Source organism: Monodon monoceros, unplaced genomic scaffold (assembly GCF_005190385.1).
Source record: "Monodon monoceros isolate NGI ecotype Baffin Bay Population unplaced genomic scaffold, NGI_Narwhal_1 Super_Scaffold_12, whole genome shotgun sequence".
Classification (NCBI taxonomy): Eukaryota; Metazoa; Chordata; class Mammalia; order Artiodactyla; family Monodontidae; genus Monodon; species Monodon monoceros.
Window position 1 is genome coordinate 57,598,809 of NW_021703768.1, and position 19,114 is coordinate 57,617,922.

The following is a 19,114-nucleotide window of genomic DNA, read 5'->3' on the forward strand; positions in this document are numbered from 1 at the left end:
TTATTTGAAGAAGGTGAACTTAACACTTCTACCAGGCTTGGATTGAGTCAATCTAAATGCCATTTGGACAGGCCACTTGATTAGTAATGAAGCTTCAGGTGTAAATGTCTCTACCATGTTAAGCCCCCTCAGAAGCTTGAAATAACTTGAGTATTGGTCAGTGCTGGTTTCATTGATAATGAACTATCGTTAAAGTAAATATGTCATAGCACAGGGAAGTGTAACAGTCTTCAGGTTAGTGCGCATTTCTTCCAATGTACAGCTTAAAGTAGGGGCGCAGCGTGAAAGAACTGGTGCTGACTGGAAGAAGGCAGCAGGCTTAGAATCTGAACTTGATTTCTTACCAGGTTTTTACTGTTTTCTTCAAGCAACCTGAATGGTGCTTGCATCTTTTATCTCTTCATATGATCTGCTTTCTAGATGATTCCATACCCCCATGCATTTGCTTTCACTCCGGTGTGACTACCTTTTACTTTAGGTCTCTTGCTACCACCTCCATGCTCCTTCCTTTCACTCCTCCATTGCTGACCAAGGGTCCTCAGCTTTACTGTTTGTTTCCCCATGTACATACAAGGCCCATTCTTATATTTTTAACTTTGCACATCTGTAAACTTATAGAACTTACTGAAACATATTTCTTCACACCCATATTATATTCTTCAATCTGAATTATAGACTCATCTTTTAGAATGGACCAAAAGAATTTGAGGATCATTTTAATTAATTTAAAGATCATTTAAATGTATTTGCTTCTACACTCTTGCTTTGATTATGTTAATACATGTGTGACTTTTGATGATATACACTTGAATTTCACTGATTAATTTCTACCATGCTGAGGTTTTTGTTTTTGTTTTTTTGTTTTTTTCTTTGGCTACGTTGGGTATTTGTTGCTGTGAGTGGGCTTTCTCTAGTTGTGGCAGGCGGGGGCTACTCTTCGTTGCAGCACGTGGGCATCTCATTGTGGTGGCTTCTCTTGTTGCGGAGCATGGGCCCTAGGCGCGTGGGCTTCAGTAGTTGTGGCACGCGGGCTCAGTAGTTGTGGCTCGCGGGCTTTGTTGCACCGTGGCATGTGGGCTCTTCCTGGACCAGGGCTTGAACCCGTGTCCCCTGTATTGGCAGGCGGATTCCTAACCACTGCACCACCAGGGAAGTCCCTGGAGAGTTATTTTTAATTAGGAATACTGAAGTTAGTATTTCTGGTTTTTAAAATTGCAACATTTGCAAATAGTGTTGAAAAACATTGAACACTAAATTTATGTAGGATTTATGAAGTCAATATATGATTTTCTATATTTACCAAAAATTACAGTGATTTGTGGAAATTTGTGGAAACTATAAAGATATGTTTGATTGTCACTAAAAAATGGCACAGTGTGTTTCAACTTAACAGTGAGATTACAAGTTTAATTAAGGTAAATGTTTTTATTTAGAGTTCATGTTATTATTTTGAAGATGTTGCTTCAAAGGCTTGGTCTTGCAAATAACTGTAAAGTAGAAGTATTGGCAGTAAACTGAAGACCTTAGGCCTTAAACTGGTTTTCACCAGCTTACTTATTAATTTTTATATGTATAAATAATTGAAACAGGAATACAATTTATGTCAGTTTTATTGAAAAGTTAATTTTTTTTTTCAGGAATATTATTGGTAGCTTCGAAAAAAGCATGCTTGATACATTCCTAGCATTTCACAAATAGCTATAATTACATTTTAAAGAAAAAGAACTTCTGAAAAATGAGCTTTGAATCGTAATAGTTTCTCTGTAATAGAATGTTTTTATCTAGGGATTGGTACATACTAATGATTTTCTTCAAATTCTCTTTTTCCACCCACCAGCCAGGCCCACAACTCCTCTTTCTGTAGGTACCATTGTCCCACCTCCAAGGCCTGCTTCCAGACCAAAGCTTACTTCAGGAAAACTCAGTGGGATTAATGAAATAGTATGTACTCAGGTGTTTTTTTTTTAATTATAACTGTTTTGATTTAATATGCAAATGATATTTCTCTGTATGTCCCTTTACTGCTAAATGCTTGGAATTTTCTACTCAAGTCTTCAAAGTACAGAAAAGTTTTCCCTGCTGATACTTCCTTCACTTCCCCATATTATCTCAGTGATCATACCTGTGGAGCAAGACCGTTGTTCAGGAGGAAAGAGATTTCCTGAGAAAGTTAGCACATTATAAAAATACAGTTCAGTACCCATTGTTTCATAATTAAGAAGCAATTTTGATATAATTTTGCTTAAAGTCAAATATTAAGGAAAAAATGGTGGCCTGTTCTTAGACCTAGAAGTATACTGCCAGGGGAGTCCTGGTGGGCATCCAGTCCAGCTTTCTTTATTTTATACATAAGCAGTCTGGAGTTCACATCACTTAATTGACTTGTAAAAGTACACATTGCTTAAAAAGAGAAAAAGGCATTGGTCTTCGAAAGTTGTCAGATAACGAAAGAAAATATATGGGTTCTATTGAGAATCAGGCTCTCCCAAACCAGTCTTCTTTCCTTCAGTCTGTTCTGGTTTACTTTCATCTTTCACTTGCCAGTTTAATTGCCAGAATTAAATTTCTAAATGTCAAGCTTAATCTTTTTCCCCTGATATATACATCTACAGTGGTACACCTATAATCCACGTGGTTGAATATTTTAGCTGAATCTATAAGACTCTTCATAAAGTTGACTCAACAACCTGCATTACCATACTAACTGTCCAGTTTTCTCCTCTTTGCAACCTAGGTTCCAGCCACTTGAAACTTTCCACTGTTCCCCAAACACATCATGCTCTTTTACGTATCCATGTCTCTATTGTACTCCCTCTTGTCTGAAATACCCCTCAGTTTTCTATGTAGGAAACTGCTCTCTTTAAGACCCTGCTACATATCACCACCTAGGTGAAGCCCTCTTTGATGGTTACTCCTCCTCTCCACCCCACAGTGGACTTAATCATCCTCTGTCATTCTCTTCCTTATACCCATACACTTGCTCATGTTTCTTTTAGTGCATCAATCACATTGTATATAAAGTTGACCCACAGTCAGTTCTCCGTATCTATGGGGTCCACATCCACAGATTAAAAATATTGGGGGGGGCATCCAGAAAGTTCCAAAAAGCAAAACTTGAATTTGCCACACACTAGCAACTGTTTACATAGCATTTGCATTGCATGTACAACTTTTTACATAGAATTTACATTGTATTAGGTACTGTAAGTAATCTAGAGATGATTTAAAGTGTAAGGGATGACTGTACTGTTTTTGTGTACGCTTCCTTCCCTGGACTATGCTTTAGCCAATTTCATATCCTTAATACTTTGCTGATGCCTTAATAGTTTACATAATGCCTGTCACCTCATGTCCTGTACCACCTCCATCTGTATATTTCCACAGCCACATTTTACACCTTGCTGTGTTTTTTCAACCTGCTGTCCATAATAATGAGTCATCCAAAAGCCATTCTCTGGAACTAATACTTTAAAAATAATTAATTGGGGGCACAAGGGTTTACTAAATGTAAAATATTTTGGGCAGTATAACCTAATTTTTATAAGAGTGTATATCTATAAATTTATATTCATGCGAGTAGAGTTGAATAATTTTAGTGTATGAATGCTTATAGGGTTTTGTTGGTTGTTTTTCGCCTTGTTTTTCATGTTCCTCAAATAGATGGGGACAGAAACAGTGTCTAATTCACTGCTTTGTATCTAGTACCCAAGACCTGACACATAGTATAGGCACTAAATAAATATTGCATTTACTTATAACTTTTAGAAGCAGGAAAAGGTTTTCTTTGATTGAGCTCAATATTCCATATTTTAAAAATGAAACACCTCAGGAAGTGTTGCTAATGTATTATTGGAACAATTAGGAATTTGGAAGGAAAAAAAAACATTCACCAAAGTAAAAGATAAATGAATTGGAATCATATTTTTCATATTTGTTTTTATTTTTAACCAGAAAAGTGGGAAGACAGTAGAATTAAGATTTTCTCAAACCTCTGAATGGGGTAAACTTTCTCAATGAGGAAGCATTACAATGAATTATAAGGAAAATGTGCACAGATTTGTAAATGCCAGAAGTAAAGCAATATATAGGAAGAAAATATTTGCATCAAATAAAGAAAAGGGTTAGTGAAAGCTCAGATAATACTAAGACCTCCCCAAACTAAATCAGGCAAAGCTAACAGACAACTCATAAAAGAGAAATGCCAATTTTATTTTTATCTACGGAATTAGCTAAAAGGTTTTAAATTTTATTATTTTTCCTTCTTCTAAGGCTCATCTGTTCATTGCTGGCAAGAGTGCAGAGAAATATTCTCATATATTTACAGGCAGTAGGGTAAAGTGAGTTACCCAAATGGGAAGCAGTTTGGCACTAGGTATGAAAAGCCTTCATAATGTTTAACAGTTTAACTTCTGAGAATCTATCTTAAGCATACTTTTTGAAATACAGAAAAAGTTTTATATACAAAGATTCTCTTGACGGCATTATTTTAAAATAGCCTTTTCAGCTTTTAATATATTCTTGAAAATGATTTCACCTAGGCATCTCTAACTGTGAGTTTTAAGAAACACAATAAATTTGGTTTAGTATTTTAAAATTAATGTTCCTGATACCTAAAAATCTTTTCTGATAACTGGGGAATTGTTTTAGCATTTTGGTAAATGACATTTTGTTTTTAAGCCCAGGCCATTCAGCCCACCTATAACTTCCAATACCAGCCCACCTCCTGCTGCTCCGTTAGCCCGGGCAGAAAGTTCTTCCTCTATCTCATCTTCTGCGTCACTCAGTGCTGCCAATACTCCAGTAGGTAAGTGGTTATCATAAGTTACATGCCAGATTTAACATCCAAAATATGATCAGGCTGAGGGTGGTGAAGAGTTACGCATTAGACATTTTGGTTTTCTCGAAACACACCTGGCATTATCAAACTAGCCACATTTTCCTTTTCTCTTTCACATTTTATATTATCTGAATAGAGAATTTTAACCATGATTAGCACTGTTAAGAATGCATCAAACTTATAAACTACTGACCAATATAAATAGTTGAAGGCAGAATATGATGCAGTACTTTCTACTGTGAATTGGTACTTACATTCCTAAGAAAATTTGTTTTAAAAGCAACTGATTCAGTGAAAGGAAGGGGTTTTGTGCTTGCAGTGTGGTCCTGGGACCTGCAGCATCTGTCTGTATCACCTGGGAACTTACTAGAACTGCAGACCTTTTAAATCAGAAACTCTGGAGTGGGGCTAGCAATCTTTGAACAGGCTTTCTAGGCAATTCTGATGCATGTTGAGTTTAAGAATCCCAGCCCTAATTAAGCTGATTTAATTATACTTAATTTGATTTGTCAAAACTCACGCAGGAGAAATGGGCCTTCTGTATGTAGCCATTGTAAAAACGGCATGAGTGGTATAGGCTAAAATGAGATAAATGATTTTATTTCTAAATGTCTGAAACATGATGTTACCATCTTATTTGATATACTTTTGTGAACATACTGTTTTTCCCATCTTCTGACTATATGTAAACAATATATTCAATAAGTCTTTTTGTTTGCTGTAACAGGCACCTTATTCTTACATTTTGTTTGTATATGTGGTTTTTTTACCTTTTGTTTCCACAGAATCTGTATTTTAATCATAAAGAACATAGATGGGTCCTGTTAGAAATCAGGCAGGTCCTGGTAACCAAAATTGCTTTAGTCGTTTCCCATTATCTCCAGATTATTCAGAACGTTTTCTATTTGTGATGGAAACTTTAATTTTGATTAAGTTGGTGCATATTTGTTTGTAGTTTGGGCCAGTGCTGGCAATAGGAGAACGACAAGTAGGTGACGGTGATGATACAGGCAGGCAGGATGTGATGTAATGTGGATTTTATATGACAGTTTCTTTAAATCTTCCTAAAAATTTCTTTCTTTATTGTGATGTTTATTCAGCTCCCTGTTTAGATTTAAGTTTTTGATTCTTCTTGTTCTTGAAAGTATTTTCTTTTCCTGCAATATTTTGTTTTATTTAAATGTGATAGAAGATGATAATTTGATTGGGACACTCTCTGAAATTGAAAAGCACTGTGAGACTTCACAAGGTATTGTATCGAAAGCAGATGTATATGTTAACTAATGATCCTAAAGTGTATCTAAAATACTCTGTTATCTAATTTTTCCTTTTCTAGCAATTTATGGTGTCTCAGAAATCAAGAATAACTCTAAGGTTTAACTATCTCAATTTTGTACTAATTATGTCCAGTTTCTATACAGGATCCATTGATAGCAGTGGATAAATTATAAAAACATACATTATTTTTGCATTATCTTCCATCTCCCTCCTGCTCTTCTCTCCTTAACATTAAGAAATATCAACAAATCTTACCTCTAAAGCTATTAGAAGCAGAGAAAAAGTGATTAGGAAAGAACCAGAAAGAATATGTCAGTTAACAAAAAGAAACTATAATATAAAAACCACAAAGCAAAGGCTATCAATCATACGAAAACCATTCATACAGTGAGCTGAAGTTAGAAGCAAAGAGGTAGGAAGTAGTTGGGGGTGAGTCCCTGTTTTTTACTCCGGAGCTGAAAGGAATTCCACAGAAATATTCACTGATTGTTACAAAGGTAGGTACCCTTTATTTCAGCTTTATGTCTCTGCATTTTCAAAACATACACAATTGTAAATATGCAACAATTAAACCAAAATTAGAATGCATGCATACTATCCTTATAAAGAAGAACATCCAAGGAATTTATTTTTTCCAAAAAGTGAGTTATTCTGAATAATATAGTACACACTTAGACTTTTTTAGGGACTTAAGCACATATTTCCTGTGTCAAACATTTTTTTGAAGGATGCATATACAATATGATCTTGGAAACAAAAATGGAATATACAAAAGGGGATATGCCAAAATGTTAAGTGGATTTTGAGTTTTTTTCCTAACTCTCCAGTACTTTTTTCTTCTTGCCAATATTTCAGTAACAGGCTTAACAATTTACAGGGAAACTATTTCAAGAATTCTCATTTTATATGCCCAAATTGGATAATTGAAAAGAATAACTTTGTAGGTTTCTTTTGATTTTTAATGTCAAAGTCCTAGCAGGCATTAATGTTACCCATGACTGTGTGTAGATATCCACTTGTGTAGGTTACCTAAGGGAAAAGATTAATTTCAGATTTAAGAGCATAGAATTTTTTCTAATAAAAGATTATTATAGCCTTCATCTTTCTCTGAAAATATGCTTTCCTGAATTTCTAGTGACCCTAGTATAGAATATATTTTTTTAAAAATTGAACTAATTTAGATTTATAGTGAAATTTTCCCACTGCGCAAACATGTATTTGCATAGTTGTAATCACATATCCTAGAAACTACTGCCTCTTGCTCAAGCCCTTAGCTTTCATTTAATTATCTCTCACCTGATCCAAACTTGAATCTCTGCCAAGTCATTTTTCTTTTCAATCCAGGATTCACTCTGTGTTCAGTGATCTTACAAAATGAAAAACACAATCATGTTTCTTTTAAACATTTTCAGTGGCTTTTAGTGCCAATAGGATAAAATTTAAGGTCTTCCATGTCCTGATCTGGGTTATAAACACTTCTCCAGACACATTTTCATGTCCTTTCATTGTTGCAGCCCATCACCCACAAAGTATGTTCCTGCTTTGCAGAAAAAAACTACTTGTGGTTCAGAAAGGCACCATTTCTTTCATGCCTCTTTGGCAAAGTGTCTGGCATATATTGGTGGTTAGTAGATAGTAGCTGTTGTGATTTTGTGAATACATTTTATTATTGAGTTTATTTTCATATGAAATTTTAAGTTGTCTTGTTTGGGAGAGTTTACTTTTCCCAGTGGCCTAGAAACAGCAGTTCCTGTTTCCATGTATTTTTAATCACTGAGTCATTTTTTTTTTAAACTATGAAGAACCTTCTAAATCAGAATTCTTCAAAATCTTGAACAGTACAGAATCTTCCTGGCCTCTAAAGGTAACAAAAGCTCTTTCTCACTATTTGTAAGAGCCCAGGTTTAGTTGTGAGGCAAAGAAAGCTAGTACTGATTTTTGTTAGAATTAACAATACTCTAGGTATCTCAAAAGTAGCTCACATCTGAAATAAAGATATCTGATGGCTATGAACATGGTGTAACATTTATGTAACAAAAAACATACATTCAGATTTCAGAGATAAATGAATAACCTAGGTCAACGTATTTTTCTTTAAGAATGAATAATCATAATTAACTACCCGATTGACTTAGTTTTACAAAATTTCATCATATATTGTATATTAAATGAAATGCTCCACTTTCCAATCGATAACAATAATGGTAAGGCATAAATGGAGAGAGTACATTTGTAAAGAAAAAAAAAGGCAATGCACTGTTTTAAGGGATTTGTCTGTTATGAAATAAACCAGATTTTAGGTTTTAAAAAACACCTGAACATATACATTAAATTTGTTTACATTTTATTACTCTTTTAAAACACTGCTCTTTCTATGATTTGACTCTAAAGGTATCTTACTGAGTTAACTTTATGTCAGGAATGTTACCTCAAAATGATGTTATTAGTCATGTTTATTGAGGAAAGGTAATATGGGAATATAATGCAAGCATAAGACAAAGAAGAGGTAAAGGAGAATTACAGTAATAATGAGTAGTGCATGATTACATTACACTGCTCATTTAGAAATAGCTAACGTATAGAAATACCTTAAATAGAAAAATCCAGTTTAATGATCTTACATATGTGAATTAGTAGAACCTGAAAGAATTTAGTATCTGAATGGTTTTGAAGCCATATTTTAGTAATTTTAGCTCTTCAGGTGAAGGGCTTTTTCCTTCTGACATTCCTTAACCCAACCCTTCTTTGTCATTCTATTTAAAATTGAAGTCACTGTGACATATTTTCCTGTCATATTTTATTTGTCCAACTTGTTTTATGCTCCATTTTTTAACCAGATTTATACTTGGGGCATCTTTGAAACCAGTAATAGAGTCACTTGTGACAAGCTAATATTTTGAGTCTACTCTGTCTTGGTATTTAATAAATATCTTTCTATAGGATTTAACAAATGAATTGTATTTATTCTAGGTGTGTCACGAGGTCCCAGTCCTGTCAGCCTTGGAAATCAGGACACCTTACCTGTGGCAGTCGCCCTTACAGAATCTGTTAATGCCTACTTTAAAGGGGCAGATCCCACCAAGTTAGTTTTTAAAAGATACGTGTATATGTGTGTGTGTGTTTCAGGGGCAGGGGGCTTGGTGGTAAATTTTAAGAGTTACATTTTGATTCTCTATTAGAGTTTTCTATTACTTGTTTACCTGCTTTTTGCTATCAATTATAGTCATTTAGATATTGTCTTTCAAATTTAAGAAGTCACTATAATCAGTAGTGATGGCTTTTTTCTAAGTTTATGTACGTTTTTGCCCAGGCTTTGTGACCACTATGACACATCTGTTGTTTGACATGTCCGCACAACGGGATTGTGGCAGCTGATGTAGATGGGGATAGAACTCTGAATCTTGGCCTAATGTATATCTTTGGTGAAAGTGTGATGTTTGCAGGAGAGACCTAGAGTGCATGTCTATTTACAGGAGACTCTTGAAGGATTGGTTTAACCTCCTTCTATTAAGAAAATGATCTTTGGGTGAATGACCACCCTTAATTTTTCTTTTTTTTTTTTTGAATTTTATTTTATTTTTTCATACATCAGGTTCTTATTAGTTATTTATCTTATACATATTAGTGTATATATGTCAATCCCAATCTCCCAATTCATCCCACCACCATCACCCCACCCTTATTTTTCATGTATAACATTATTCATTCATCAAATATTTGAGCGCTTACTATGTGTAAGACTCTGTTGTAAGTGCTGAAGGTACTTTAGTAAACAAAAGTTCTTCTCTACAGAGCTTGCATTATCTCAAGTGAAAACTAAGAAACTTTCACAACAATGCAAGCTTATAACAGTCTTACACATATTAAGCACTCAAATGTTTAATGAATGAATAATGTTACTTAGGAAAAGGAGAGGTATTGATATATGCTATGAAGAAAAATAAACCAGGGTAAGGGGATAGACAGTTACAACAGAGGGCTGCTATTTTAGATAGAATGATCAGTGAAAACCTTTTTGAGGTTGTTTTTGAAAGACATTGAGGGAGGAGCAAGCCATGCAGATAGGTGAGTGAAGAGCATTCCAGTAAGTGTAAGGGACTGAGGTAGAAGCATGCTTGGCATAGTTACGAAATAGCAAAGAGAACCATGTCACTGAGTAGGAGTAAACAAGGAAGAAAGTAGTCAAAGATAAGTCCACAGAGGGAACAGATCAGGCTGGGCATTGTAGACCATGATAAGGAGTTTGGATTTATTGTGGGTGAGGTGGGAAGCAAGTAGAGGCTTTTGAGTAGAGGAGTGATGAGGTTACTTATGTTTTTGAAGTAGCACTCTGCCTGCTATATGGAGAATAAACTAGAAGGAGCCAGAGTAGATGCAGAGAGAAAGGGTTAACCACTGAAGTCCAGGTGAGAGATGATGGTGACTTGTATAAGGGTATTAGCAGAAGAGATCGTGAGTGGTAATGAGATTCTGAATGTATTTTGAAAACAGAGTTGTCAAGATTTGTTGAGGGAGTAGATTGTTAAATTTGAAGTACTTATTAACACAATTTAGTGGGGACGTTGAGTTGATGATAGTTGAATACATGATTCTGGAGTTCAGAAATAGGTGCAGGCTAAAATATTTGGTAGTCATTAATTTGTACATGATACTTAAAGCCTGGGGCATTAGGGTGTAGAGAAGAGATCTGATGAGAACCTAAGTCCTGGCCCCCTTCAGTGTTTAAAAACAGGAGGATGAGAATCATCCAGCAATGGAGTTTGGGACAGCAAGCAACAAGAGAGGTGAGAAGAGAACCAGTAGAGCAGAGTCCCAGAAACTAAGTGAATAAACCCTTTCATGAAAGAAGGTGTGAAGCTGTATCTGATGCTCTCCGTCAGGTCAAGAAAAATTGATCATTAACAACGTGAAGGTCATTAATGACCTTCACAAGAGCAGCTCTAGTAGACTGCTTCGAGGGCGCTCAGGAGCAGGAGATGATGCAAATACAGACAACTGTATTTGAAGAGTGCAAATACAGACAACTGTATTTGAAGAGCACAAATGTTAGGCAATTCTTTTAGGATATTTTGCTCTAAGTAGAAGCAGAGAAACAGGGTGGTAGCAGGAGAGAGATGGGAGAATCAGAGGAGGCCTTTATTAATTTTAGTTTTTGGGTTTTTTAAAGATGATACACATTTCAATATGCTAATGGGGAAAAATCCAATATTTATGGAAAAAACTGAATCTACAGGAAAGGGGACAATTGCATGAGTGAAGTCCTTCAGTATGTAAGAGGAGATGTGCTTCAGTACAGTTAGCCTTAGGGGCATAGACTGATTATCTGTTGAAACAGGAGGGAAGGCAGAAGGTATGGATGCCTTTAGAGTCAGGGAGATTAGGATTTTAGTAGTGAGAGTATGAGGAAGTTCTTTTCTGATTTTATTTCATCCGTAAAATTTAAAGGAAAGTCGTTGACTGCAGGTGGGGGAGGGAATTTTGCAGGTTAGAGTTAGAGGAGAAAGGAGGAGGTATGAAAAGAGCTAGGGGATGTAGAATTTCCAGGTAATACTAAGGGGGCCCAACTGAGAGTTTTGGCTATATCATTATATGTTTTTCTCTAGTCATGTTCGGCCATATAGATGTAGGTGAGGAGCTGGATTTAGCTAAGACTGTGTTTTGCCAAACAAGCATAGTCAAGTGAGGGAGAACCAAGGGGAGGGTTTATGCAAAGGAGTATGTATATTGATGGACCATGAAGTCCCAAGATAGGGGGAAATGAGGATATGAAGGAAGAGTGAAAATTAGTGAAAAAGGTGGTAGGAACAATGGATTATGGAGGTTTTTGATGAGATTGGAGATGCAGTACTGGACAGAATGAGTTGGAGAAGTAGGAAGAGACTATCCGATGAGTGGGGAATCAGACTGAGATGATGGAGGGGCTGAAGTATGGCTGAGGTAGGCTGGAAGGAAGGCAGGATCATTGAAGGCAAGGGGCTGAAGAACTAGGTGACCAAGGTGTTGAAAGGATTATCTGTGTGGATATTGAAATCACTAAAAATTTATGATAGGAGTAGTTGTGCAGAGACAGACTGACAGTGGGCCAGGAGCTATAATTTTCAGAAAATGAAAGGGAATGTTGAAGATGACTTGGAGGGTTGGGATAGCGAGTAGTATAATCTGATGGTGTGAGTTTCAAATGAAGCTGGTGGTTTTTCAGAAGGAAGAAGGAATATAGAGTTGTAAGAGGCAATGAGAAGCAAGGAGGACATCTACCACTGCCACCATCAGGCTCTGCTTTGTGGGGTTTGGAGGAAAAATAGCTACAGCTGGGGATAGTGTTACCAGGGAAACAGTGTCCTTATGAGACAGCCAGGGATGGTTTTAGCAAACAAGTGAAGGAGTATTATCAGTGTGCTTCCATTTGTGTTTGGAATTTAATTCTAGGAAAAACTGGTGTTAGATGAATATATCATTTCACATAGAATCATTTTTTATAATTGAAAAAATAATTCATGGTAATTATGATAAAAGGTTATATATATAAATAAAGCCCTTTTAAAACTAAATATGCTTTAAATGGAGGTTAAAATGCCTTATTTAAACTATTTAAATTTTTCAAAATGCCTACTTCCAGGTGTATTGTGAAGATCACTGGTGACATGACAATATCATTTCCAAGCGGAGTTATTAAAGTCTTCACTAGTAATCCATCCCCAGCTGTGCTCTGCTTCAGGGTGAAAAATATCAACAGACTAGAACAAATTCTTCCAAATGCACAACTTGTGTTCAGGTTTGTGTACTTTTCAGTTTTTTAAAAATTTTTTGGCCACACTGTGGGGCAATGTGGAATTGTAGTTCCCTGACTAGGGATCGAACCTGTGCCCCCTGTGGTGGAAGTTCAGAGTCTTAACCACTGGACCACCAGGGAAATCCCCAGGTTTGTATACTTTTGTTTTGAAGGTGAAATTTCTTTTTAAGAAATTTTTTCTTTCTTCTTCAAAGGAACAGTAATTCAATTTGAAGACTATCAAAATTATTTATTGTGATTAAATAGGATTCTGCTGTCTTTGTTTTGTTTGTGCTGGTGGGTGGTAGTAGTCATTGTTAAATCCTTCTCTAATCCTTCTCTACTGTACATCTTCTCATCTTTTAGGCAACTTTCTGCTATGTTCCGTTCTTTATCCCCTTAGTTTAGTTTTACCTCATCTCATCTTTTGGTTCATTTCTACTGGTCTTTGCCAGGTCACCAAATTACTACAGAGAGGCAGAGGATAAAGATAAATAAATAAATATGAAATAATAATAAATAATAATGAAAATATTTCTTATACATACAGTGATCCATCACAATGTGATTCTAACACAAAAGATTTTTGGATGAACATGCAAGCTCTTACTATCTACCTCAAGAAGCTATCAGAGCAAAATCCAGCTGCTTCTTATTATAATGTAGATGTATTAAAGTATCAGGTGAGTGTCATCTTATAAAAATCCTTAATTAAAATATTAACAAACAGAATCTTGCATATCATTAAATGAATAATATGTCATGGCCAAGTGAAGTTCATTCGAGCAATGCAAGGATGTTTCAAAATCAAAAAATCTGTTAAGCCTCTGGAGATTTTGGCCAATTTGATCAAATTCACCGTCTGTCTATTACCAATTAAAATACTGAGCAAATATAAATATATGAATGTCCTTCACCTGGAAAGACCAGCATATCAGTCTTAATAATGAAATACCTAAAGCACTGAAAGTCAGGAAAGTCATTATTCCTGTTAGTGTATAAGATTTTTCTGGATGTGTTAGTACAGTTAGACAGGAGAATAAAATAAGTGGTGATAAATATTGGAAAGGAAGATATAAAAATAATATTAATTACAGGTGATATATTTCTGGAAAACTCAAGAGAATCAACTGAAAAACTGATGCAGGAGAATTTAGCAAAGTGGTCATTTAAAAAATTAATACAAAAATTAATGGCTTTCAAAACAGCCACTTAGGAAAACTAATGGAGAAAGATATTCACAATAAAAAAAACTAATTAGAGCTGGAGAGGTAGTCCAAGATGGTATAGGAAGATCCTGAACTCACCTTCTCCCATGGATACACCAACATGGTGTATATACAGATACATGTGGAACAATTCCCTCTGAAAGGGACCTGAAAGATAGCTAAACAGCTCCTTCACATCAGCCAATGAGAAAAGGGCCACACTGAGGCGAGTAGGAGAGGCTGAGACACGGTCTCACCATAAGCCTCAACCCCATCATGGCAACCCACCATCTGGATGGAACTCACAAATCTGGAGCTTCTCCCTGAGGAACAAAGAGTTTGTAACCTGCATGGACACCCCAGCTTTTGAGACCTGCACTTGATAGACGAGTCCCTAAAACATCTGGCTTTGAAAACCAGTGGAGCTCGTCTCCACAGGAACCAGAGGGCTGTAGAGATCTGAGAAACGGCTTTAAAGGGCTTGCGTGCAAACCCAAGCACCCTAGGTCCCAGCATGCAAGTGGCCATTTGAGAAGTGCACAGGCTACATGTGAAAGAGATTCATCTGCTGATCTTAAAGTATCGGCTTGAGGGGCCAGGGCGTGTTGAGATACTCTCCAGGGAGTGGGGTGCTGGAGGGCACCTCTTTTACTTGCTCCATCTACTTTGCTAAAGCCAGCAAGCACCACTTTATTTATTTTTTTACTGTAGACTTTTTCTCTTGGTGGGTGCCATCTTTACACTCCAACCAGTGGGCTCTCCCTCTCTCATGCTAAAGCTGGCTTTTTATTCAAGACCTCTTTCCCCCTTCCTCAGTGGGTGTCATCTTTGCACTCTCTTCTGTGACACCAGTATCTCCAAGAGGGGAGTTTTTATAGATGTCTGGTGCCCCAGTTTTTGCAGCTGCAGCCCAGGGGACACCCTTGATCTCCTGGCTCTGGAGGCCAGGGGAGCTTGCATTTCTGGGTCCCACAGGACTCTAACAATCAGTGAGACAGTTTTTGGCAGGCTACTGCCCCCAGGGCGATGCACAGAAAGCAGACTGAAAAACACCCTACTGTTTCTGTGAAAGAGACCCATTTGCTTGGCCTGGAGCAGCAGCCTAAGGGGCAGGCTTCTGGTCTGACACACATCTAGGGATCTACAGATATGCTCTTAGGGAACATAGCCTGGGGGAATGCAGTCAATTCACTCTCCCTCTGCCTTGCTACAGCTCACCAGTATCTCCCAGAAAGGAACTTACACACTCGTCTGGAGCCCTGATTTTTATGACTGTCACCCAGGGGACACCTCCAGATCACCTGATCTGGTGGCCAGCAGGGCTAACATTTGTATTCAGTCTCACAGAACTATATGTATTTGCATACTTTAAAAGCTGCTGCCTGAGGGTCTAGCTTCCTAGTCAGTCTGAATCTATGTGCTGGCAGATTTCCTGCTTTGAAACACTGCCAGGTCTTGGCACACCCTTGACAATTAGGAGCTATTAAATATAAAATAGGCTGCTTGTACAATCACAGAGGTTTGAGAGGCAACCAAGAGCTAAGGCGAGGTTGAACAATAAGGTTCATCTGCTACACGAGGTTACTCTTTCAAGACTGGAAGGGGTGGCTATTTCATCTAATACAAAGAAGTGCAGAAAATCAAGTAAAATGAGGAAACAGGAATATATTCTAAAAGAAGAACAAGGTAAAACCTTAGAAAAACACCTTAACGAAACAGAGGTAAGTAATTTACCTTATAAAGAGTTCTAAGTAATGGTCATAAAATGCTCACCTCACTTGGGAGAAGAATGGATAAACACAGTGAGAACTTCAACAAAGAAACAGAAAACATTAAGTAACAAATAGAAGTCACTGGGCTGAAGAATACAATAACTGATCTGAAATATATACTGGAGGGGTTCAACAGCCGACTAGATGAAGCAAAGAAAGGATCAGTGAACTCAAAGACAGGGCAGTGGAACTCACCTAATCAGAACAGCAAAAAGAAAAAAGAATTTTAAAAAGCGGAGATGGCTTACAGGACTTATGGGACAACATCAAGTAAATTAACGTACACATTATAACAGTCCCAGAAGGAGAATAGAGATAAAGGGACTGAAAACTTACTTGAAGAAATAATGGCTGAGAACTTCCCTAACCTGGGGAAGGAAACAGACATTCAGATCCAGGAAGCCCAGAGAGACCCACACCAAGACACATTGTAATTAAAATGTCAAAAGTTTAGGGCTTCCCTGGTGGTGCAGTGGTTGAGAATCTGCCTGCTAATGCAGGGGACACGGGTTAGAGCCCTGGTCTGGGAAGATCCCACATGCTACAGAGCAACTAGGCCCGTGAGCCACAACTACTGAGCCTGAGCGTCTGGAGCCTGTGCTCCTCAACAAGAGAGGCCACGACAGTGAGAGGCCCGTGCACCACGATGAAGAGTGGCCCCCGCTTGCCACAACTAGAGAAAGCCCTTGCACAGAAACGAAGACCCAACACAGTCAAAAATTTAAAAAAAATAAATTAATTAAAAGAAGGCTCAGCATTAAAAAAAAAATGTCAAAAGTTTAAAAAAAGAATCTTAAAAGCAGCAAGAGAAAAACCAAGGGAGCTCTCATAAGACCATCAGCAGACTTTTCAGCAGAAACTTTGCAAACCAGAAGGGATATATTCAAAGTAAACTTCTAACCAAGGATACTCTACCTAGCAGAGTTATTGCTCAGAATTGAAAGAAAGATAAGGAGTTTCCCAGGCAAGCAAAACCTAAAGGAGCTCATCACCAATAAACCAGCCTTACAAGAAATGTTAAAGGGACTTCTTTGCTGAAAAGGGCGCCAATTAGTAACAAAAGTATGAAAGTATAAATCTCACTGGTAAAGGTAAATATATAGTAGAGGTAGTGGATTAATCACGTAGAGTGAAAATAGTAAAAGGAAAAAGACAAAAATAGTAAAAATAACTCCAATAATTAGTGAAGGGATACACAAGATAAAAAGATGTAAAATGTGACATCAAAAACAGAAGATAGAGGGGGAGTAAAAATGCAGACCTTTAGAATGCATTCAAACTTAAGTTGTTTGCAGCTTAAAATGGACTGTTATGTAGGTTGTTATATGTAAGCCTCATGGTAACAACCAAGCAAAAGCTATAGCAGATACACAAAAGATAATGAGAAAGAAATTAACCATTCCACTAAAGTCATCAAACCACAAAGAAAGAAAGAGAACAGAACAGCCAGAAAATAATTAACAATATGCAGTGAATACATACCTGTCAATAATTATTTTAATTGTAAATGGACTAAATTCTCCAATCAAAAGACACAGAGTGGCTGAATGGATTAAAAAAATAAGACCTATTTATATGCTGCCTATAAGATGCTCCCTTCAGATGTAAGGACACACACAGAATGAAAGTTGAAGGGATGGAAAAAGATGTTCCGTGCAAACAGAAACCAAATGAAAGCTTGGGTAGCTATACTTATATCAGAAAAACATAGACTAAAACAGAGACTGTAATAAGAGACAAAGAAGGGCATTACATATTGATAAAGGTGTCAATCCAACAAGAAGATGTTTAACATGTATTAATTACGCACCCCCCCCAAAAAATAATAATAATTATGCACCCAACATAGGAGCACCTAAATATATAGAGCAAATATTAAGAGACCTAAAGGGAGAAGTAGACAGCAATACAGTAATAGTAGGGGACCTTAATACCCACTTTTATTAATAGGTAAGTTATCCCAACAGAAATCAGTAAGGAAACATCAGCCTTATATGACATGTTAGACCAGATGGACTTAACAGATATACAGAAAACATTCCATCCAAAAGCAGCAGAGTGCACATTCTTCTCAACTGCATATGGAACATTCTTCAGGATCATATGTTAGGTTAAAAAATAAGTCATAATAAATTTTTTTTTTTTTTTTTTTGCGGTACGTGGGCCTCTCACTGCTGTGGCCTCTCCCATTGCGGAGCACAGGCTCCGGACGCGCAGCCTCAGTGGCCATGGCTCATGGGCCCAGCCGCTCCGCGGCATGTGGGATCTTCCCGGACCGGGGCACAAACCCATGTCCCCTGCATCAGCAGGCGGACTCTCAACCACTGCGCCACCAGGGAAGCCCAGTCATAATAAATTTAACATTGGAGTCATATCAAGCATCTCTTTTAGGACCACAGTGGTATGAAACTAGAAATCAGTTACAAGAAGAAGACTGGAAAAATCACAAATATGGATAGATTAAACAGTATGCTACTGAGTAACCAACGGGTCAATGACGAAATCAAAGGAGAAATCAAAAAATACTTCGAAAAAAATGAAAATGGAAATACAACATACCAAAAATTCATGGGAATTTCTAAGAGGCATTTCTAAGGGGGAAGTTCATAGTGATACATGCCTACCTCAAGAAACAAGAATAATCTCAAACAACTTAACTTTACACCTCAAGTAACTAGAAAAAGAAGAGCAAACGGAGCCCAAAGTTAGTTGAAGGAAGGTAATAACAAAGATCAGAGCAGAAATAATTAGAGACTAAAAAGATCAATGAAACTAAGAGCTGGTTCTTTGAAAAGGTAAACAAAATTGACAAACCTTTATCTAGACTCACCAAGAAAAAAGGAGGGCTCAAATAAAATCAGAAATGAAGGAAGAGCCATTATAACTAATAGCACTGAAATACAGAGATTCACAAGATACTACTATGAACAATTATATGCCAACAAATTGCCAACAACCTACAAGAAATGGATACATTTCTAGGAACATACAGCCGGCTTTCCAATACTGAATCATGAAGAAGTAGAAAATATGAATAGATTACTAGTAAGGAGATATGAATCCATAATCAGAAACCTTCCAACAAACAAAAGTCCGGGATCAAACGGTTTAACTACCAAAGTCTACCAGACATTAAAAGAATTATAGCAATTCTTCTCAAACTCTTTCCAAAAAATAGAAAAGGAGGGAACACTTCCAAACTCATTTTATGAGGCCAGCATTACCCTGATAAACCAGACAAGGACACTAC

General features: G+C 36.9%; 1 protein-coding gene across 3 annotated transcripts in view; it reads left to right on the forward strand.

Moving 5' to 3' along the window:
- The window catches only part of FCHO2 (FCH domain only 2), a 116,194-nt gene that overhangs the window by 83,381 nt on the left and 13,699 nt on the right, over positions 1-19,114 (forward strand). For all 3 annotated transcript variants that reach the window (XM_029216535.1, XM_029216533.1, XM_029216534.1), the window contains 5 exons: positions 1,838-1,941; positions 4,678-4,804; positions 9,086-9,197; positions 12,732-12,887; positions 13,435-13,567. In XM_029216535.1, coding sequence (XP_029072368.1) covers positions 1,838-1,941; positions 4,678-4,804; positions 9,086-9,197; positions 12,732-12,887; positions 13,435-13,567 — 632 coding nt within the window. The remainder of the gene's footprint in view (positions 1-1,837; positions 1,942-4,677; positions 4,805-9,085; positions 9,198-12,731; positions 12,888-13,434; positions 13,568-19,114) is intronic.